This window comes from Canis lupus, chromosome 23, assembly GCF_048164855.1.
Source record: "Canis lupus baileyi chromosome 23, mCanLup2.hap1, whole genome shotgun sequence".
NCBI lineage: Eukaryota > Metazoa > Chordata > Mammalia > Carnivora > Canidae > Canis > Canis lupus.
This window is the reverse complement of record NC_132860.1, coordinates 29871693-29896055: the sequence shown is the minus strand read 5'-3', so window position 1 is coordinate 29896055 and position 24363 is coordinate 29871693. Positions and strand designations below refer to the sequence as shown.

General features: G+C 39.2%; 1 protein-coding gene across 4 annotated transcripts in view; it reads right to left on the bottom strand.

The window, feature by feature from the left end:
- The window catches only part of ACER3 (alkaline ceramidase 3), a 158348-nt gene extending 134521 nt beyond the window's left edge, over positions 1 to 23827 (bottom strand). Inside the window, exons 1-3 of one of the 4 annotated variants that reach the window (XM_072794727.1) lie at positions 23644 to 23783; positions 14045 to 14144; positions 11029 to 11155 (exon numbers count right to left, since the gene is read on the bottom strand). Coding sequence is in view for 1 of the 4 variants with exons in the window: in XM_072794725.1 (XP_072650826.1) it covers positions 23644 to 23746 (103 nt within the window). In the remaining 3 variants the exon portion in view is untranslated. Of the gene's footprint in view, positions 1 to 11028; positions 11156 to 14044; positions 14145 to 23467; positions 23487 to 23643 lie in introns of those variants that run through there. The other 3 variants (XM_072794726.1, XM_072794725.1, XM_072794729.1) reach the window with 3 other exon arrangements.
- Positions 23828 to 24363: the final 536 nt, after the last annotated feature.

The following is a 24363-nucleotide window of genomic DNA, read 5'->3' as shown; positions in this document are numbered from 1 at the left end:
GTCCTGAGCTATCATAGGAGGCAGAAGGGCAATGAGCAAGGGATGGGAACATTCAGTAGAGCAGATTTCCCTTACATTTATCCTCACCATAACAGCCATATTTTAGGCCCACTTGCATGAGGTTTTAAAAAAAAGGTAAAGTAAGTGAAAAGTAAAAGAAAAACATTTTAAAAATATGTGTGTGTGCATAGAGAGAGAGAGAAAAAAAGAGTGTGGAGGATAAACAGCAAACAACTGGTCATAAGAAACTTTCCACGAGGCCACAGCTGTGGGTTGAGGGTGAGGTGATGCAGGAGTCGGTAACATGGACCTATGCAGATCAATTGTGCCTCATGGGCCTGCTTGGGCCAAGTCTGATTTTTACATTTCATTTTGTAATGTAATGCTGAACAGAGTGATTATTGGTGCTCTTCATTTTCTTTTTCTGCTTTTTTGTATTTTCTACAAAAAAATATTTCCCTCACAATATTTTGAAAAGCTGAACTATTTAAGTACTTCCCCAAGTCTAAACTATGTATTTCATGAAGAATTCACCAGTTTCTCCCAGGCTTTTTTTTTTTTTAATATTTTATTTATTTATTCATGATAGACATAGAGACAGAGACAGAGACAGAGAGAGAGGAGCAGAGACACAGGCAGAGGGAGAAGCAGGCCCCATGCCGGGAGCCCGATGCGGGACTCGATCCCGGCACTCCAGGACCACGCCCTGGGCCAAAGGCAGGCGCCAAACCGCTGTGCCACCCAGGGATCCCCAGTTTCTCCCAGGCTTGTTGTGCCTGGCACATTGAAAGTAATATCAACTGATTGAAAATAACCAATCAATATCTGGTGGCTGATTCAAAATTTTCCATGGTAAGAAAGTAATTACTTTCTAATAAGAAAAACAAGAAAATTAGTTTCCACAAAGGAAATCCATATGAACATAACGTCAATTTTAAAAATACAACATAGCATAATGGAAGTTCTTAGAAAACAGTGCCAATTCATTAACCCTTGGCTTGGTAAAATTGATGAAAATTTCACAGAAGAGATAATAATTCCAGGTGCCTTAAAGGGTGAATAGGAGTTAGACAAGTTCAGGGAAGATATTTAAGACAGAGAGGCACAAATGTGCAAAAGCAAGAAAGAACATACCATGCCTAGGAAACCATGACAAGTAACTTTTATTACTTCTGGGGGACAAGCTGTATCAGAAGACACATACAGCTACTCTAATAAGTGGAACTAATATAAACATGGACAATATGCCCATGGCCTCCCTACCAAACTGCACAATTTGAACTCTTCCAGAAAGAGCAAATAGGAGCAAATGATGTAGAGGAATGACAAAGAGACAGCTTTAAGATAAGCCATAGACTAAATGTGGTAGGAAAGACACAAATAAGATATGACTACAGTAATCCAACTAAGTGATAATGAAGGACTGAACTAACGGCTGTGAAATGGGAAAGAGAAAAGAGAAGGCATGAGTGACTAATGTTTTCTATGATGAAAGAATATGTTCCCAACTGATTATACAAAAGGCAACCAAAAATACGCAAATGTACATTTATTACTTTGCTGAAAAACTAATAAAATGTCAAAATTGTTCAGAAAGTTACCCATTTTCTTTCCATAGAAAAAAGGAGGACATAAATTTAAATATGCAGGGCCGTCATCATAAATATTCCCAAAACAGATTTTTCATTATAAATAAATAAGGTGCTTATCATGGTTGTTGACACATAGTAAGTGCCAATAAATATGACCAATTATGTTAATATTGTTTTTAATATTATCAAAAAGGCCACAAAAGGAAGTAATTTTTCTCTAGAAATCTGTATATTCAGGTAGCCCAGGTGGCTCAGCAGTTTAGCGCCACCTCTGGCCCAGAGCATGATCCTGGAGACGGGGATCGAGTCCCACATCAGGCTCCCAGGATGGAGCCTGCTTCTCCCTCTGTCTGTGTCTCTGCCTCTCTCTTCTCTGTGTCTCTCATGAATAAATAAATAAAATCTTAAAAAAAAGAAAGAAAGAAATCTGTATTGTTTAATAAGTAGTAGTTCCTCTTTAAAACCTTTTTATTAAATTTTTAAGTATAGCCAACATATGTTAAATTAATTATAGCCAACATATGTTAAATTAATTTCAACAATTTTATACATTACTAAAATGCTTACCATGATAAGTGTATTACAATAGTATTTTTTTTTAATTTTTATTTATTTATGATAGTCTCACAGAGAGAGAGAGAGAGAGAGAGAGAGAGGCAGAGACACAGGCAGAGGGAGAAGCAGGCTCCATGCACCGGGAGCCTGACGTGGAATTCGATCCCGGGTCTCCAGGATCGCGCCCTGGGCCAAAGGCAGGCGCCAAACCGCTGCGCCACCCAGGGATCCCTGTATTACAATAGTATTAACTACATTCCCTATGCTGTATACCTTCTTAAAATCTTTTCATGAGTTCTCAGAATTTAAATCTTCCCTGCTGCCTAGAGCATAAATAATTTCATTAGATCTGTTGAAAAAGTCATTAAATAAAATAAGTACACAAAACTATTCAGCAGTGGTAGAGAGGACACCAACGAAGATTTTAAACATGTCTGTGCAGAGTAGGGCCCATCATTTGAAACAAATAATTTTATCTTCTTACTTCCTGCCACAATATTGAATTCTTTCTTGGCCGTCAGTTCCAGACCCTAATAACACACTCCAAAACACATCACTAAGACAGCCACTTGCCAAGTTTTGGTATACTATCAAAGAACATCACAATTATCCAGAAAGGCTATTATTAAAACAATCCTCCTTTTCTAACTACAAATGTCTGTGTAAAGCCTAATTTTCTTTATACACTTCAACTGAAATAACATATTACAACAGATTAAATGCAGAAGTAGATAGGAGAATTCAGTTGACCTCTATTGAGTCAGACACTAGAGATCTTCAAAAATGTAAAGCAATGCCACTCCTATCACTAAATTTTGTTTTGGTTATTTTTTCATAAAAATGTTATTTATAATATTGATGTAGTTTTTGAATGTTGATGAGGTCCAGAGCCAACTGCCAAAAAAATAATTTTTATTTACTTGAGAGAGAAAGAAAAAGAAAAACAGAGCATGAAAGAGAGAGAGCACAAGAGCAGAGAGGAGAGGCAGAGAGAGGGAGAAGTGGGCTCCCCACTCAATAGGGAACCCATGAATGCAGGGCTCAATCCCAGAACCCTGGGATCATGACCTGAGCCAAAGACAGACGTTTAACCTACTGAACCACCTAGCGCCCCCAAGAAATAATTCTTGAATGTCTTTGGTGCAAAAACAAAAGGTGATTTTATTAAAGCAAGATGACAGGACTCATGGGCAGAAAGAGCTGCTGCCCTGGTATTGTGGGGGGCAATTGATTATCTACTTTGGGGTTGAGGTAAGTAAAGATAAGAGAAGTTCCAAAGGATTTTCATATGCTAAAGGAGACTTTCAGGATACCAGAGACCTAGCTATTGTCACATTAAAATTTTTTATCCCTCTAACAAGGCTTAACTTTAAGACAGTTGAGAGCCTCCTAGAAGAACCGTATATTGGCCTGCCTCAAGTATTTGTCAATAGGCTGCAGGTTATAAGGACATTTAATTTTATCTACATTTCCTTCTACCTTTGTTTCCCCCATCATGAATATTTATTATTTTTAAATGAAATAAAACATAAATTTAAAAAAATTTTTCTTAGCTTCCATTTCTAATATATTAGATAAATATCAATAGATAAAATTGACATATAAATAAAAGCTCTTTGGGGATCTCAATTTTTAAGGGGCAAAAGGGGTCCTGAAAACAAAAAGTTTGAGAACAAGAGAGAAAAGCACTAGCCTAACACACTACAGTCTGCCACAGGATCAAGCCAATCTTCTATTCAAAAAGCCAGAATTAGGAAGTAAGGGAAGGGGAATCTCCTCTAGCAAAATTCCCTTAATGCCGTGTCTCAAAGATTGCCACTTAGAGGGACAGTAGTGAGAAAGCCTGAAGGGAATAGCTCATTAGTCTTTTTCATGCCCCTTAACTGTGGTATGGGAAGACAAAAAGAAAGGATAAGACTTTATAAAAACTACAGATGCAGGCTCAGAATCCTGGGCTTTGGGACGATAATAAGGATCCAATGGATGGTACATGTGTGTAAGAGATGTTTCAAGAATTCAAACACTTGTGCAGAGAAGGGACTGATAAGGAGTGAATCTCCTGTTCTGGCAGTTTGGCCTAAGAGCAAACTACTTGGTCATAATGGTGCAATAACCTCCAGAAATAAAGTCTACAGTCTTTTTAGCCTGAAACAGCTGGGAGTGGAGCACAAGGCAACCATTGCTACCTAAGGGTGAGGGGAGAACATAGATGGGAAGGAGTCAGAGAGTCCCAAATATTCTAGGTATGAGTTCTACCCAAGTCAGATACCTGAACTAGCATGCTCAGAATTTTTAAATTTTTTAATTAATTAAAAAAAAAAAAACTTGCAGCTATGGTTAGAAAAATAAGCTGATATCTTTATTTCTAATATGGACAAATATTGATTGGTATAAATAACCTACAAAAAAAAAAGTTCCAGGAAGTCCTCAATTAAGTTTTCAGAGTATACTATGAAGCAGGTTCCCAAACCAACCTGTTTAAAAACTGCTGGTCTATAGGATATCCTATTGTCTGTAGGATAAAATTGAGATTATCTTTTAAGAGCTTTTTTGTTTTTAGGTGTTTTTTTTTTAAAGATCTATGTATTCATTTGTGAGAGAGTATGTGGGTACACTTACAAAAGAAGGGATGAAGCAGAAGAATCTCCAGCAGACTCCTTGCCCAGCTCAGAGCCCTATGGGAGGGCTTGAGCCCAGGACCCCGAGATCATGGCCTGAGCCAAAATCAATACGCTTAACTGACTGAGCCATCCAGGTGTCCCCCACCTTTTTTTTTTTTTTTTTAAGTATAATCACTAAACCCAAGGTGGGGCTGGAACTCATGACCCTGAAATTAAGACACATGCTCTTCCAACTGAGCTAGCCAGGTGCCCAAGAGCTTTAATAATCTGTCCCTGGGGGATCACTGGGTGCTCAGCGGTTTAGCGCCTGCCTTCGGCCCAGGGCGTGATCCTAGAGCCCAAGGATCAAGTCCCACGTCGGGCTCCTTGCATGGAGCCTGCTTCTCCCTCTGCCTGTGTCTCTCTCTGCCTCTCCTTCTCTGTGTGTGTGTCTCTCATGAATAAATAAATAAAATCTTTAAAAATAATAATAATAATCTGTCCCTAAATCACTTCGCAGTACCACCATGTGTTCTTTGTACAACCATATTGGATCATCTGTTCCCCAGAAAAGCTTAGCACTTTCATCACATATGGATTTGAACATACCATCCCCTGCTTTAGGTACATAAATATAATAATTAAATACATCAAATGTTACTGAATGCCTACTTGGTTAGGTACTTGAGCTAGACATTGGCAAAATTCTACCCATCATTTAAAACCGTCTAAACTGTTATTTCCTCAGTGAAGCCTTAATAAGAAAGCAGAAAATCACTTAGACATCCTAACAGAGTTAGGTGCTTACTCCCCAGGTGCCAATATTACTTTGTTGTTCGTTTTTTATTCTTCACTAATTGATGGGAGAACAGAGGACTAACTGAAGACAAAGTACAGCGCAGGCCCGCACATTGACAAGTCCTTGAAACAGGCAAAGAGACATTCCTCTACAGACTCAACTACCTCGATGTTAATACTTTGCTAATGGAAAAAGGCAATCTTAGCCCAACCCCCAGGATCCTGGAAGTCTACTTTAACATATAAAAATTCCTTTAGAAATTTCCTTTATAAAAAAAAAAAAAAAAAAAAGAAACTTCCTTTATCTCTACCTCCCAAGATACATGTTGCCAATCATCCCCCAAGCAAATGGCCCATTGATATACATCTGAAGGGTCTCATGACTAATGTTTTATTACATGGTAATAAGTGACCTTTTCTCAATAATAGCTAGCCCCCTCAAGGTCCTAGAAATCTTGCTTCCTAAATTCCTTAGAGAGTACACTATCCTCAAACCCCTCTCAACAATCAACCACCCCTCACAGGCCCGGGGCAGCAGCTCTTCCTGGCCATGGGTCCTGTCCCTGTGCGTTAATAAAACCACCATTTTGCACCAAAGATGTCTCAAGAATTCCTTCTTAGTCAACGGCCCCAGACCTCACCCCACCAAACCTCACCTATATTCCAAAACTTCATCACTAATCTCTGATCTTTCTAGTTGTAAAGGATGATGACCCTTAATGCCAATTCCGAAGGCATACCATATACCTTGTGCATAGTAGGTGCTCTGAATAGAATTGTGTAGGAGAGAATCAATTTACAACTGGACTGGGAAAGCTCTATCTAGATATCTGGCTTTTGGAAAAGATCAATTAGATTTACGATGTGCTGCTTAAAACCCAAAACTCCCCTGGTAACATATAAACCAGTGTGTTTACTGACAGGTTTTCACCTGATGGAAATGGTCAGCCAGATATGTATTTTCTAGCTTGACTACATGACCAGAGCAACATAAAAATACCCCACCATGAACTGTCTTGAACTCTCCACAACCCAAGATTTATCACACTGATCTTGGTTGGTCAATTCTGGGATAAAATGGACCTGTGTACAAATTAGGATTCTAGACAGTTTCTCTCATGTCCCCCACATGCTTACTGCTCGTCCACGCTCTTTCTCTTGCTACACCACATCCTTTACCTTCTAAATAAAAGCCTTAGGTGAATATGCTCTATGGAGACTCATGAGTCCTTTCAAATACCCAAACTTGTGAAATTTTTACAATACTATTTTCTGTACACTTTCATGAATGTAAAAATAAGCCATATGGCTCAGCTCATATCTTTGTCAATCTTAATAAAACAAAGATTTCTACATTTTATACTGCTTTATAATCTACAAATACTTTCACACATACAACATTAAATTCCCAAAGTAACCCTGTTAAGGAGTAGACTATAGAAACCCAGACTCAAAAGATTAAATGACTTGACCACCTTTGCTCAACCAATAAAAGGCAGAACTAGACTCAAGCCCAAGGTCCATCAGTTAAACTAGGCTGCCTCCCAAGTCTACAGCAATTACATGCCTATGCTATTACTTGACGACTTAACATAATATCTCTACATCTTGATGAGGCTTATTAAAATAAGTTACAAAGGCATCTATATCCATCTATCTAGTAAATAGGTTAATAATACAGCATAATGTTGGTATCAAGAGGTTGAACATACTCATTCCTTCACTCCACAACTATGTGAGCACCAAGGTAGAGTTTAGTTGTAGCAAAAAAATGAGAAATTTAAAGCAGAAAAATGAGTACTTTTTCAGTTCATGGATGAAAGGGAAGTTTGAATTTAACTGCAAAATCTAATATTCTAAATTCCTAAGAAAACCATCACCCAACATTTTATATGGTACTTTGGAGTACATAAGGTCATTAATTTGTCTAACTTGATCCTCAAAACCAACCTATATGGTATTTTTAATTAAATTTGACAGCCAACAAAAGTGAAATCAAAATTAAGCAGTTTGTCCTAATATATACAAGATCACACAGCTTGAACAAGGCAAAGTCAGGATTCAAATGCAAGGGTACTTATAACCTGTTTTCTTACTGTTTTATAAACTATTTCTTTTATTCTTAGATTAATTTAGATTGAAATATCCTATTTCATTTTTTTTAATCCACAAAATGAGGGGCCCCTGGGTGGCGCAGTCAGTTAACCATTCAACCCTTGGTTTTGATTCAGGTCGTGATTGCAGGGTTGTGCGATGGAGCCCATGTTGGGCTCCAAACTCAGGAAAGAGTGTGCTCAAGTTTCTCTCTCCTTCTATTCCTCCCTGCCTTCACTCTCTCTCTAAAGTGGATGAATGAGGGATGCCCAGGTGGCTCAGCTGGTTGGATGTCTGCCTTCAGCTCAGGTCATGATCCTGGGGTCCTGGGATCAAGCCCACATGGGGCTCCCCTCTCAGCAGGGGAGCCTACTTCTCTCTCTCCCTCTGCCTCTCCCCTCCACTGATGCACGCTCTCTCAAATAGATAAATAAAATCTTTTTTAAAAATTCAAAATTAAAAATAAAGTGGATGAATGAATCTTTAAAAAAAATCCACAAAATGAAATTAAGTAAAACATTCTTATCTTATCATAACTATTAACAATTTAGAATTTAAAGTGAAACAAAATACTTTAAATGTCTTATGACTTTATTCTCTAATTGAAGGTTACACATATGTTTCTAAAATATTTATTGATTTACAATAAATATTTAACCTCCCGGTAATTTCAGTTTTCTGAAAAATGAAATAAAACTAATTCATTTCTTTCAGTCAGCTTCCAAGTCAACATAATGAAAACAAATCATTGAGATATGTATTTTCTAAACATGAAATGCTGAGTTGTCGTTTTTGAAAATGTATAGTTATTAATGTTTAGCAGTATCTCATTCTTTAACAGTGTGAACAACTTGCTTCAATAGAATACATTAAGCAAAATGTAAGTTTATGAATTTATTTCATTTAAGTTAAAGTCTTGAACAGTGTTTAAATCAAATTCATAAGCAGTAAGGAAAAAATTAAAGACTATAAAATATAAGTTTTTTAATTTTGAATTCCCAAATCTCTCAAATGAACTGTTCTAGGGGCCCCTGGGTGGCTCAGTCAGTTAGGCATCAGATCTTAATCAAGAGATTTTGGCTCAGGTCATGATCTCAGGGAAGTGAGATCGAGTCCATGCATCCCACTGGATGTGGAGGTTGCTTTAGATTCTCACTCTCTCTCTCCCTCACCACCCCCTTCCACCAAAAAGAACTGTTCTGGTTCTACCCAAATAACTTTGGGCCAATTTCCACTGGAACAAGATTTTTATTTTCCATTGTATTATTGCCCAAGTGTCAGCTTTTAAAGGTCTGAAAAAAAAAATGCTTTAAAGAAAACCAGAGAAAATGAGATAGGTCAGCCAAGACAAGTGTCCTATGTAGCAAACAAAGGTTTCTCTGTGATCCAACTAAAACAGCAATGCTCTTACACCCACACACATATATAACTGGAATATTTTCACAGTCTTTTCCATTAACCTTTAATTTAAATACAGACTTTAAAGTTAACTTTTATTTTACTTAAAAAAAGAATGAGAATGAATTAGTGAATAAAAATCACAAATTTGATAACAAAAGAAAATGAATAAAGCAGAAGAATACTAACATCTATTGAGTTTATATGTCTGGAATCATACAAGTGACATTATTTACATAATCTTTCTAACATAAAATATCACTTATGAGCTGGGTGTTATCATTCTTTTTTTCTTTTTAAGATCTTGCTTATTTATTTGAGAGAAAGAGAGCAAGCATGAGTAGGGTAAGGGACAGAGGGAGAAGCAGGCTCCCCACTGAACAGGGAGCCAGATGCAGGCCTTGATCCCAGGACCCTGAGACCATGACCTGAGCAGACACCAACCGACTAAGCCATCCAGGCACTCCTGGCTCTTATCATTCATATTTTATGTATCAGTAAATTGAGCCACAGCAAGATTAAGGAAATTTGCCTAGTGTCATATAGTTCCCAAGTCGGAATATCTAGATTCAGTCTTATGTCATTTCTCTTTAACAAGCTGTGCTCCTACCATAACATGCAAAAAGAAAAGGCAAAAGTAAAGAAAGAGAATAAGAGACACAATCATGAGTGCTGGTCTGTAGTAATAAATCTTAAGAGACAAATAAGCCATGTAATTCTGGAAACTATACTAGACTCATCTGAACCACTATAAAACTTTTCATTTGTGATCCGTATTACTAAAAAAAGATAATGTCTTAAGACAATTCTTTCACTAAAACAAATCAGTTGGGATGCCTGGGTGGCTCAGCGGTTGAGCTTCTGCCTTTGGCTCAGGGCATGATCTCACATCGGGATCGAATCCCACATCAGGCTCTGTGCCAAGAGCCTGCCTCTCCCTCTGTCTGTGTCTCTGCCTCTCTCTCTGTGTCTCTCATGAATAAATAAAATATTAAAAAATAAATAAATAAAACAAATCAGTTATCTTTTCTGCTAGTCACCTTTTTCACATTTTAAGTCTATACCTTACCTAGTATAAAACCTATTGGGAAAAAAATCCATCATACAACATTGCAAAGTACTATATATGTAATAGGTATTTAGTAGATATTTGTTGGTTTAATACTTTGTATATTCACAATACCTTGAAACCAGTTAACTACTTGAACAGTTAATGATGTGATGATCAGCCTTCAGTGGTATCAGACTACAAAAGTCCTAGTTTTAGGGATGCCTAAACCTGGCTCAGTTGGAAGAGCATGCAACTTTTGATCTTGCAGTTGTGAGTTCAAGTCCCATGATGGGTATAGAGATTATTTAAATTAAACTTAAAAAAATTTTTCTGGTTTTGTAGTTAAGTTTGGAAAAAGGTTCTGGTTTAATTGATCATGATCAAGACACCTACTGGTTATCTGAGTTGATTAATCATTTCTCTAGAATCTCCACTGATAACGGCTTCAAAATGACAACCAGGCAAAAATAAATCTTTTTTACTCTATAGATCACAATGGGCAGAATATGCCAAGCAATTTCTCATTGGTTTAACTAACATTTATTGAGAACTTACCTATATTAGATACTGTGCTAAGTGCTATGGATACTGAGTTAAAGCTAAAAGTTTAACTTGAGGCATTGTCAATGTAGTTGAGAATATAGATATGTATGTAAATAATTATAATACTATGTAAAATTTATACATATCATTCATTCAATAAATATTTATTGAAAGTCTCACTTAGTAAACACTGTAACAAACCCTAGGGCCCCTCCCTCATTGACTTTACAATCTAACATAGCCTCAGAGACTTACCAAGTCTACAGAAAAATGAACTGATAATCAAAAATGACAAGAACACATACAGAAACATGCAGCCATAAAGGAAGAACAGCAAAACAAGCAACAGAAACAGACAAGCAGGGACACTTAGGTGGCTCAGTGGTTCAGCATCTACCTTTGGCTCAGGTCGTGATCCTAGGGTCCTGGCACTGAGTCCCACATCAGGCTCCCCACAGCGAGCCTGCCTCTCCCTCTTCCTATGTCTCTGCCTCTGTGTCTCTCATGAATAAGTAAATAAAATCCTTAAAACAAACAAAAAGAAGAAACAGACAAGCAAAAATGAAAGATATTGAAATTAGTGGATACAGAATATTAAATATATTCAATATGTTTAAGGAAATAAAGCAAGAAGTAACCAAAGAATAAAAAATTATCAGAAATTGTGAGGTAGATTTGAAAAAGAAACCACCTTTAGAAATGAAAAAAAAAAAAAGAAATGAAAAATATAATAATTAAAAATACTAAAGAGAAAAAACTGAATGTAAAAGAAAAAAAATAATAAAAGGCTGAATTAACCAAGTAAAGAGAGATGAGAGAGAATAAAGCAGTACATTCTGGATCTGAAAGAATAATGTATGCAAACACAGGGAACTATGAAGCTGCATTCTGTGTTCGAGGAAATAAAAGCTGAATTATATTGCTGAAGTATAAAGTGCAAGTGTTTAGAAAGGCAAAAAATTACATCAGAAAAGTCATCAAGGGTCAGTTTGTGAAAGTCTTTATCCATTATACTTCTCAACTCTGTATTTCACATGTGCCAATATTGAAGTTCTTATCTTATATAATATACATTTTTATATGTACATATATTTAATAGTATTTCTAGTTTTGAAATGTATAAACTGTTAGCTAAAATAAATACTACTAAGCAGTATGGCAGACACCCCAAAAATCCTCTCATTACAAATACCTAGATATTCTGGATGAAGTTTAATAATATATTTTTCAATGCACAGCTCAACTCCCAAAAGACTTAAGGCAATTCCCAGAGGGAAAAATTGAGAAGAACTGAAAATCAATATGGTGGCTAGGTTATGACTGTCCTACAGAGAAAAAGAGGTAGGGCAGTGAATTGCCTGTCTCATTAATCATAGGAAGTAGAGTTTCAAATGCTCACACAGGAATAGGAGATAAGCCACTGGACCATTGAAGCATGGGAACGGCATCTGAAATCACCTATATGAAATGCTTGAGGGACTACCTACTCAGTAGTTAAATGAAACAGAAAAGTAACCACCCCTACCAGAGAAAAACAGTAGGAAAACTGTTCCATAGTGACCTGATTTAAGGGTAAAAAGCATATAAAACAATAAATACTATTATCTCACTTGGAAGTATAAACATAAGGTTACTTACAAGCATATTCTAAAGCAGCCACCAGGAGGCGCTGGGGCGGCTCAGTAGATTAGCAATTTTGGCTGAGATTTCTATCTCAGGGTGGTGAGATCAGCAGAGCATCCACTCTCTGCTCAGCTGGAGTAGTATTGTCCCTCTCCCTCCTCCTCTGCCACTCACCCTGCCTATGTACATTCTAACATAAATAAGTAAAATCTTAAAAAAAAAAAAAAAATAGGGGCTCCTGGGTGGCACAGTCAGTTGGACATCTAACTGGTTAACTTGATTTTGGCTCAGATTGTGATCTTGGGGGCATGAGATCCAGCCAGTGGTGGGGCTCTGTGCTCCATGTGGAGCCTGTGTGAAGACTCTTTCCCTCTGCTCCTCTCCACCACCCCTCCTGCCCCTGCTCACTTTCTCTCCTTCTAAAATAAATAAATCTTAAACAAATAAGTAGTAAGTGGCCAGCAGCATCCTCACCAAGTATCCAAGTAGTATCCAAGCCCTTGTGTAACTCCCTCCCTTTGTGTGTTGGCAGAACCCGTGACTTGTTTCTAACCAATACGATACAGCAAGCTGACAAGATACACATAATTACATGTATGTGGTAACATTACATGAGACTGTAGCATCCATCTTGCTGGAGTCTCTTACTCCCTTGCTGGTATTGAAGAAGCAAGCTACTACACTGTTGGGTTGCCTATTTTGGGGGGTCTTATGCAGCAAGGAACTAAGGGCAGACTCCAGAAGCTAATAGCCTCCATCCAAAAAAGCCAGCACGAAACTGAAGCCTTAATCCTACAACCACAGGGAACCAAATTCTGCTAGTGAAGTCTTCCCTATTCAAGCTTCAGATGAGACCACAGCCACAGCTAACAACTTAGCTGCAGCCTTGTGAGACTCTAAGCAAATGACCCAGCTAAGCCAGGTCCACACTCCTAACCCATAAAAATGTGAGATTATGTGTGTTACTTCAAGCTACTACATTTGTGGAAATGTGTTATGCAGCAAAGACTAATACAAGGTGGAACTACATAATGAATAATGACAGCATGTAAGTTAGGAGAAGCATATACAAAGTTAAAGTAGCTTCTCTGAATTACCTAGAAGGAGAGAAGAAATAAGTTTGGATTTTAAGTCACACATGTATTCAAAAAATATTTAAATAAACACCAGAAAAAAGAACTAGAGCAAACCTATAGTTTCCAAACCAGTAGAGTGGAGAAGAGAATAAAAAAATCTATCACAGCCACAAGAAGGCAAGAAATATAAGAGATGCAGAATAAAAAGCATTAAAAAAGGAAGGAAATAAATAAAAATGTATCAGTAATCAAAATAAATCAGCATTCACAGAAAGAGAAAATGAGACTGAATTTTTAAAATAAGAGAAACAGCTACCTGTTATTTACAAGATAAACATCTTAAACATAAGGGCACATACTAGCTGACAGTAAAAGCCTGGGGGGAAAATGCCAGGCAAAAGAAACAAAATAGATTTTAAAGCATAAATTCAATATATAACTTAAATTTCAGGTCATTTTTAGAACTAGTGCCATGTTTTGCCCAATCTCTTTAAAGAAGCAAAGCATTTATTGATGTTACACACGGCTTTGTACTAGTCTTACAGCTGGTAGAGCAATGTTCTGAAAATACTTACACAGCATGGTTACTAAGTAATAAAGACTTCTAACAAACAGCTAATAAGCAAGATAGGCTGCATACAGACAGGATTAAAAGTAATGCACATTACACTTCCACCCAAGATACAGTATCAAGGACCATATTTACTCTCCTACCTGAAACAACCAATGAAGCAACAAAGGTGCACAAGGTAACTTTTTTGGAGGCTGAATATGTTCAAATCTTGACTGTGGTGATGGGTTCACAGGAGTATATCTGTCAAAATTTAGCAAATCATAAACTTTAAGTATGGTATAGTTTTTTTGCACAGCAAAGGAAACCATCATCAAAATGAAAAGGCAAACTACTAAATGAAAGAAGATATTTGCAAAAGATGTATCTGATAAGGGGTTAATTTCCAAAAACCCACATACCACCAAAACAAAACAAAACAAAACAAACCCCAAACAATCCAATTAAAAGATGGGCAGAGGACCTGAATAGACATTTCTCCAAAAAAGACATAGAGATGGCCAACAGATGCATAAAAAAATGTTCAACATCACTAATCCTCAGGGAGATACAAATCAAAACCACAATGAGATAATCACCTCACACCTGTCAGAGTAGCTACTATCAGAAAGACAAGGAGACAGATAAATAACAAGTATTGGTGAGAATGTAGAGAAAAGGGAACCCTCATGTAGTCTTGGTAGGAATGTAAATTGGTGCAGCCACTATGGAAAATAGTATGGAAGTTCCTCCAAAAATTAAAAATAGAAATGCTTACTGGGGTGCCTGGGTGGCTGTTGGTTAAGCATCTGCCTTCAGCTCAGGTCATGATCCCACAGTCCTGGGATCGAGAGCTCCAGAATGGGCTCCCTGTTCAGCAGGGAGTCTGCTTCTCCCTCTCCCTCTGCCTCTTCCCCAGCTTGTTCTCTCTCATGTTCTCTCTTTCTCACTCACTCTCTCTCTCAAATAAATAAAATCTTTTCAAAAAATTGTTCATAGGTTTATTATAACATAATAGCCAAAAATTGGAAACAGTCTTGGTGTTCATGATAAGACTATGGATAAACAAACTACAGTATATTCATACAGTGGAATGCTACTCAGTAATAAAAAGGAACAAATTATTGGGGCACCTGGCTAGCTCAGTCGGTAGAACATATGACTCTTGGTCTTGGGGTTATGGATTTGAGCCCATGTTGGGTGTGAAGATAACTTAAAAAGTCTTTAAATATTTTTTAAATTTTAAAAATTAAATAAAAAGGAACAAACTACTGATAACAGCATGGTTAAATCATGTTTCTCACAAGCATGAATCATAAATGGATTAATAAAAAATTTTAAATCTTTTCCATTTTAACTTGTAATATAGTAAATACCAAATGATTTAACTCACTGAGCTCTTCAGGGTCCTCTATTTTTAAATGTATAAAGGAGGTCATGAGACAAAAAATTTTCAGAACTTCTGACCTACTGAAAGTTGAATATGGGCATGCCCTACAATCTAACCATTATACTACTCAGTAGATACAGGAACTCTTAATTTGTATGTGCTAAGATAAACAAAACGGTTATAACATTATTTGTAATAACAAAAACCTGAAAACAACAAAACACCCAATGAATGAGGAACAGATAAATCAATATATTCATACAGTAAAATTCTAAACAGTAAAAATAAATGAACTATATCTAAACCCATCAACACACTTAATTCTTGGGAACATGGATGATACTTGACCACAATTTAAGTGAAAAAAGTAAGTTGAAGAATCAACACACACACAGTACAATTCCACTTATATAAAACAAGTAAACCTAAACAGTGTATTTTTAGTGTATTTTTAGGAATGCATAGTGGTAAAAAGCTGGGAAATGATAAACACTAAATTAAGGATAGTGGTTATCTCTGGAGAAAAAGGAAGAAGATGGAATGAGGGAAAGGCACAGAGGGGGTTAAATGTTTATTTAATGAATGTTTTTAACCAAAGAACAGTCCTCCTTTATCAAGGTCATAATTCTCTTCAAATGTTAAGCTTTAAGTTGGACGTTTCTAAAATAGTGAAAGAACAGAGAGCATCCATCTGATTGGCAAAATTAAATAAATGAACTCCAGTGATCAACTGGATACCAGACAACAAAACCAGACTGTCCTCACGTCTGCTTTAAAAAGGAGGTGGGGAGAGGTGGAGGAGGGATTGCTACCCAGCAGGTGAAACAGCCTGAAACTGTAATATTTCATTTTGGGAAGACTATCTTATCTAGAATGTCTCTTTATCATTTTGTATAAATGAATGAATTCCAGTCATAAAACAGTTTTTACAGCACTATCAAGATTTTAACATGCATTATTTTAAAGTTCTGTTTTGTTTTCTGAGTCTATTCAGTCTTTCCTCTTGCTGCTAAAAGCAGCTTGCTCTGAAAAGTTAAAGAATCTTAAGATGGAATCCACACCTATAATGAGTCAAAAATTTTTCCAGTCATGCAACTCAATTATTTCAACTTTGAAGGGCTTACTTATTTTCATTGGGTAAAATACCTCTTTTGAGTCTTCTAAGTACATCATTGGGATAAATAAAATGATGCTTATAAAAATTCTTCAAAATTTTCAGATAGAGGGCCTATATTAAACTTTATTATTCTTAAAGTTTTATCCTCTAAGAATAAAATATATGGTATAATTCGGCATACTCTGAGTTTACACAATAGGAAATCAAAATTGCTGAAAACTCAACTTTAGACAGTTTCAGTTACGTATTGCTGAATAACAAACTACCCCCAAACTTCATGGCTTAAAAAGAAAACAATTTATCTCTCATAGGAAGAACAACACAACAATAAGAAGTGCAGAGGAATCTAATACATGCAATACATAAACAGTCTGTTTTGGCAAGAGTACAGTGTAACCAGGGAAAGCAGGAATTACAGGGAAAAGGAGGAACAAAGACTGAAGAGTTCAGAATACACTAGATCCCAAAATGAGCTAAAACTACATAATCACCAAAAGGGTGAAAACTGAAGACTAACACCAAATATTAGTGAGAAAGTCGATGAAATGCTGTGAAACATGACACACATTTGAGAAAAGGTCTGGCAGTTTCTAATAGAATTGAACAGACAACTATCCTCTTACCCAGTTATTCCAGTCCTGAGTACTTACCTATGAGAAATGAAAATACATATTCACAAGAAGACTTGCACAAGAATGTTCATAGCAGCTTTATTTATAATTGCCAAAACCTGAATGCACCCAGGTTTTCAACAGCAACAGGAAAACTGATAAACTGTGGTATATTCATACAATGGAATACTACTCAGTAATAAAAAGGAACTACCAATATATGCAACAACATTGGTGAAATCTAAAAAACATGATGCTGAGTGAAATAAGTCTTATACCAAACAGTAAATACTATATGATTCTACTTATATGCAGCTCTAGAACAGGCACATCTAATCTATGGTAGGGAAAAATAAATTAGAAGTGGGTGTCCTGGAGAGAAGGTGAAGGTGAGACTTAACAGGGAAGGGCATGAGGAACTTTCTTGCTTCATGGTAAAGTTCCGTATTTTAATAGAGGTTTGGATTACACAAATGTGTGTAAAAAGTAGGATGAAAGGAGGAAAAGAGAAGGGAGGAAAGGTTCACTAAAGTGAGGAGTCAGGTAGGTCAAGGAGGAAACCTACCCCCAAAAAGTTTAACCTACCCCGACTCTCCCCAAACTCAGTGTTTGTTCTTAAAGACTTTCTACTGACTGGATGAGGCCCACCCACATTACTGACAATAATCTTTACTTAAAGTCAACTGATTGTAGATGTTGACCACATTTATAAAATACCTTCACAGCAACACCTAAATTAGTATTTGATTAAATAAATGGATATCATAGCCTAGTCAAGTTCACATATAAAACTAACCATCACAGATGAAGAGGCCTCAACTGTAACACAGCATGATTTATGTTTAAACTTATTCTGACTAGGTTCCAATTTAACTAATATTTATTGAGAACTTAGTATTTGCCAGGTCCTTCACCTAACCGTACACTTTCACACATGACATTTAATTCTTATAACCCACTTAAATATCATTATTCTCATGTTATAGAAAATAAATTGATACAAAGAATGATTGAGTAATCTGCCCAAAGCTACAGCACTCAACTGAGCAAAGTTCAAATAGGAATCTCAATCCTGGCTCCAAGTCATTACACTATGTACTTTCCCACAGCAAACATGTAGGACTTTTGTGTCACTACTAACTGCTTCTGCTGTCTCTTTTAGGCTCTATCATTTTGCTGGGTCCTAAAATGTTTCTCCATACTTCTACTTTTTTTTTTTTTTTTAAGATTTTATTTGTTTATTCATAGAGACAGAGAGAGGCAGAGACACAGGCAGAGGGAGAAGCAGGCATCATACAGAGAGCCTGACGTGGGACTCGATCCAGGGTCTCCAGGATCATGCCCTGGGCTGCAGGCGGCGCTAAACTGCTGCACCACCGGGGCTGCCCCTACTTCTACTTCTTTTTTTTTTTTTTTTTAATGATTTATTTATTTATTTATTTATTTATTTATTTATTTATTTATTTATTTAATTTTTATTTATTTGTGATAGTCACACAGAGAGAGAGAGAGAGAGAGGCAGAGACACAGGCAGAGGGAGAAGCAGGCTCCATGCACCGGGAGCCCGACGTGGGATTCGATCCCAGGTCCCCAGGATCGTGCCCTGGGCCAAAGGCAGGTGCCAAACCGCTGCGCCACCCAGGGATCCCTCCTTCTACTTCTTTTAAAATACTTTTTTGCACTACCTAAAACTCTCCAGGCCAGGTTTTTTTTTCTTCCCTACAAATGGGGAAATAGTTGGCAAAGGAACAGGGTAAACCCAAAATCAAAGAAACAACTTAAAATGCACTGGGCAAGACTTTCATTTAAATATTCACTATTCTATGTATTCTGACTTAGTAAAGTTCCCCAAATTACCATTTGAGGTCCTCGTTCTTCTTATTTACCCACATACCAATTATTGGTCCATTGAAAACAAAAACAAAAATTGTCATATCTTCCAATATGTGCTGCCAAATGACAATTCTTCCTAGTTAATATCTTGAACAACATGGGTAAAAATTAACTTAAAGTGAGATTTAAATAATCTTACCCTTCAAGTATTACTAAGCTGTAATTACCAACTACATACTTAAGTCTAAAAAGTGGTTTGAGGGGCATCTGGGTGCCTCAGTCAGTTAAGCACATCCAACTCTTGATTTCAGCTCATATCATGATCTCCACATGAGACTGAGTCCCTTGATGCACTCCACGCTCAGCAGGAAGTCTGCTTGAGATTCTCTCTCTCCCCTTCCCTAAGCCCCTCTCCATGCACACACTCTCTCTCTAAAAATAAATAAGTAAATAAAATCTTAAAAAAAAAAAAATCAAGGCAAAAACTGTTGGTGAGTATTCACTGCACATCTGTTATTCAGTTCACTTACAGACAGCAGGGTGTAGCTGAGTTATCGCATCTCCTGGTAATGAATGTACGTGACACTTTACAAAATGAATAATCAAAAGAGGGAAATAGCCAATAATGATTAAAGTGTAGCAAAGAAATAAAAAGTGATAATGTTGGAAGTGAAATTCCAATCAAACAGAGTTACCAAAGCAATAGCTGACAATGACAATATTGATTGCTGTCAAGAGACTCTAGGTATGTAGCCAGGGACACTTAGTCAAGGCAAACTTATCAACATAAATGAAAAAGTGGTTGTGAGAAAAGGATGAAGATGGACTAGAAGAAGTGACACCAGCAAAAAATTCTGCATTAGAAGAACTCTCAGAGATATTTCACAATATTGAAAGTGCGAAGAGGGACGCCTGGGTGGCCCAGTGGTTGAATGTCTGGTTTGGCTCAGGGTGTGATCCTGGGGTCCTGGAATAGAGTCCTGCATCAGGCTTTCTGCAGGGAGCCTGCTTCTCCTCTGCCTATGTCTCTGCCTCTCTCTGTGTCTCTCCTGAATAAATAAAATCCTTTAAAAAAAAAAAGTGCAAAGAGTAAAATGTTGAAGCTGAACCAAACTTAGAAGGAATATGACAATTCATCAAGGCATAGAAAAATTACTCATTCCATATCATAAGTTATACGACAAGAAGACCAGCACCGTTCAATATATTCTTGATAAGTTCTTTTACAAAGAAGTAACACATTTTAATTCTCAATGTTTTTTTAATGTCTTAAATTATAGTCTACTAGGGTACCTGGGTGGCTCATCCAGTTAAGCATCTGCCTTCAGCTCAGGTCATGATCCTGGAGTGACAGGATGGAGCCCTACATCAGGCTCCCTGCTCAGCAGGGAGTCTGCTTCTCCTTCTCCTTCTGCCCTTCCCAATTGTGTGCTCTTTCTCTCTCTCTCACTCCCTCTCAAATAAATAAAATAAAAAAAAAAAAAGTAAATTACAGTGTACTAAATATTAGTTTTGCTATTTTTTTCATTTCTCTATAGATTTATAACCAACAATAAGAGGGTTTATAGTGTTTGACAAAAAATGTTAAAGGTAACAAAACAATCATAACCTTTCCCACTGATCATTAAGACTACTTTGCCAGGTTTTAACTTGCATAGTCACTACTATAAAGAGGACTGCCTGTACCTATAACTTCTGGCACACCAAGGAACGAACATATTTTTTGACCATTAAAAAGAAAAACTACCCCCCCCTTACAATCTGCTCAAACAAAAAAGGAATTTTGAAATGAAGAAGAGGGAGGAGGAGGAGGAAGTGGGGGAAGAGGAGGAGGAGGAGAATTTGAACTCATCTTGGATGATACTAAGACACAGATTTTCAGGTATTTCAGTGACTCAGAACTGCTGCCACATCTAAACATGCAATTCTGGGGGATCCCTCGGTGGCTCAGCAGTTTAGCGCCTGCCTTTGGCCCAGGGTGCAATCCTGGAGTCCTGGGATCGAGTCCCGCATCAGGCTCCCGACATGGAGCCTGCTTCTTTCTCTGCCTCTCTCTCTCTCTCTCTCTCTCTCTCTGTCTATCATGAATAAATAAATAAATCTTTAAAAAAAAATTTAAACATGCAATTCTGGAAACTCATCTTTTTACTATTCAAAATACACACAGCCTAGTGGTAAAAGATAGGATTCAACAACTAAAAAAAAAAAAAGATAGGATTCTGAAATATTTAACAATGAAAGTGTAAAGAATATGGCATATAGTAGCTTTAGAATCAGACCTCAACTTGAATACTACTATCTTTACACCACTTTTTGCAACCTTACATAAAAATCAAAAATGCTCAGTTGGTTGGGGCATTTCAGCTCAGGTCATGATCTCAGCATCTGGGATTGAATCATCCCCTACCCCCCCAACCCCACCCCACAACTGGCCAGGCTCTGAGCTCAGCAGGGAGTCTGCTTAAGATTCTCTCTCTCTCTCTCTCTCTCTCCCTTTGCCCCACTCTCCACTCTCTCTCAAGTACTCTCTCTAGAATAATAAACAAATCTTTAAAAGAAAAAAAAAAGAATGAAAGAGAAAAGATAGATGAAGTGCTTAGCAAAGTATGGTACACAGTGAACACTAAGATATGGCTATTATTCCATTATCTTTAATATTTCTATCATTAGTATAAATAATATAACAATGATAAAACTGCATTTTCAAAATCATTATTAACCAGCATATTTTTCAAAGATCAAATTCTCTTACTCCAAAATATGATAAATACCCACTTCCTCCTGGGTAAGACTGGACCTCAATTTCCTCCAGATAATTTTCTCCCAAGGTACATGTGCAAGGGGCAACCAACATTCACTTACCCTCTTTTTGCAGCCCCTGATTCCTATGTCAAAACCCTCCCTGCAGTCTGCTCAGTTTCCTCCTCTGAGAACGGTAAGACCAAAAGCCATTTCCCATTTCTCAGAGCTATCTGGCAGAACAGTAGTATCTTGCACTCTCATAGCTCACATGACTTAACTGTCAGTTTTCTCCTGATTCTAATCCTTGGTTCTAAACTAAGAGCCATTATTACCTATATCCACCCATAAATATGCAAAGGACCTAAGGGCCAACTAAAGCCAATCTCTTTTCTTCACTAAACATTAATTCCCTATAATATATTCATGTGAGTTAGTTGAGCAAAGTCTCAACTCAAAGTTTCAACACTTTGTGACCTCCACCTCTCCTCAATCCATTCCATGATTCTTTAGTTTAGGTCTCTGCATGTTGATGTAAAAATCTCTCCCCTTACAGTTAGTATCCATTCATACACTCTAATTCCACATTCCAAAAATATAGAAAGTCTAGCTGCTCTATAGGACAGCCTATCCAATATTTGAAGACCTGAGTTTCTCTTTTTCATGCTACACACTCCCAGGTCAGAAAGCATGGTCCTTTCCTCTCAGGGACCTTCTCTGCACTAGGTATGGGTTTGCCAACATGATCTAACAACAAATTGATAAAGCGCTTCCTTGCCAACATTTGGGCTGCCAAGTAATTACTCTACAAATAATCCCTGTGTCCATATACTTCCATTATTACTTAAAAATTATTACTTTAAACTAGTAGTTCAGGATAAGTGACTCTCAGCCTAAATCATGATTTAAAGTCTTGAACAGTACAAAGAGCTGGCTTTTGTTGTTACTGTTGTTTTTTAATTTAGCCAATTACTGTGAAGAGTAGAGTAGGATCAGCTGGCATGACACTCTTGCCTCTTTCCTACAAAGCCAAACAAATGCCTGGGGAAAGGACCCAGCCATGGGAAGGTTAGTGAAAAGCTGCTTCATGTGTTGAGAAAGTGGATCCAATTAAAAGAAGAAATAGCCGAAAAAAAAAAAAAAAGGAAGGAAGGAAGGAAGGAAGGAAGGAAAGAGCGAGCCCAAAAAATGTATTTATATTTATATATAAATATAGTTGTTCTGTACTTGGCCAGAAGCAGGTACGTACCTGAAGAAGGATCGAACACTGTGCTCTCAAAACTTAACCAAAGTAAACTGCATAAAAGGAAGTGACAGGTTTTCCCTGTGCTTCCCTAGCCTCGAGGAATAAGACCTGGTGTGAAAACACGCGCACACACACACACACACACACACTCCCACCCGGGGGGCAACTGGGGCCCGTCAGGGGCAGCAGCTGAAGAGACACGCTCCCCAAGTCCTCCGGAGGTGTAGTCAGTAGTGTCCTCGGATGAACCCTAACCCTTAGGAGGCAGGGTGGCGAAGGCACTTGGGTCTCGGGGTCTCTCGTGAGCCTGGCACCTTCCCTAGCGGTGACCCAAGAGGACCGACGAGGACAGAGCTTGGGAAGGGGAAGGCCTGGGAGTCTTGGCGTGTGGGGTCAAACCAGGCTAGGACCTGCCCCTCGCCCCGTGCCCTTAGGCCGAAGGCGGCGGCAGCCGCAGCAGGAGCAGGTGTCGGGGCCCCGTCCTGACGAGCAGAGCCTCTCTCCCTCCCAGCCAGCCCTCGGGCCGCCCCCGACAGGAATCCCCACCCAGCCCCGCCTCCTCAGGCCTCCGCGGGGGTCCGGCGGGGGCTCCCCACCGCCCTTCCGCTGCCCCCAAGCCGCCCGGACCCCGGCGCGCCTCACCCGCCGTACCGGATTCCCCACCCGGGCAGCGCGGCGCCCTCCGCCTCCCCGGCCGGGCCTGGGGCCTCCCCGGCGGCCAGGTCCGCCCTCCGCCTCCCTCCCGCGGCGTCTCCCCTCGCCCTGGCGCCCTCCCTCCCAGCCTCCCGCCTCCCGCCTCAGGCCCGGGCGCTGGCGCCCGCACTCACAGAACTCGGCGATGTACCAGGTCACCGCGTAGTTCTCCTCGCACCAGTCCAGTGTGGACGTCGTAGGACCCCAGTAGCCCTCGCGGTCCGCGGCGGGAGCCATCGCGCACGCCGCCGCCTCAGCCGCCTCAGCCGCCGCCGCCGCCGCCGCCGCCCAAGCGCTCCTCCGCCCGCTGCGCTCGGCTCGGCAGGCTCCCAGGCCGGCTCGGGCCCTGCTCGCGCGCTCAGCGCACGCCCCGCCCGCTCGCCCTCCGGGGGGCGGGGCCGCCGCCGTCAGCGGCAGTGCCCGGCGGGGAGGCCCCGCCCACCGCGCCGGCCGGGGCCCCGCCCACCCCGAGGGCGCTAGGGTTTCCCTGGGCCCCTGCAGCCCGCGGAAGGGCCGTGCGGCGGCCGCCCGGGCGGTGCTCCCGGGCCCACCTGTCCCGCACACACACGCCCCTGGCTGCAGGTTCGCGGTGCCCGATAATCCTCATGCAGCTCTCGGCCTCTGGAGCGTCTGAGCCTCTATTTGTGTGTATGTGTGTGGGGGTTGATTTCACTAGGGCGGGTGGGTGGGAGCTTTCCACAAGCCCTGGCCTGATAAAACCTGTGCAGAGCTGCACCTCGGTGTCTCCTTCTTTGACGGCAGGCCCCGAACGGAGCCCCGAAACAGAACTCTCCCAGCCCCCGGGACCCCTAGGAAATAAACAGTGATTTTCCGATAAAGGTATAGGTAACTGT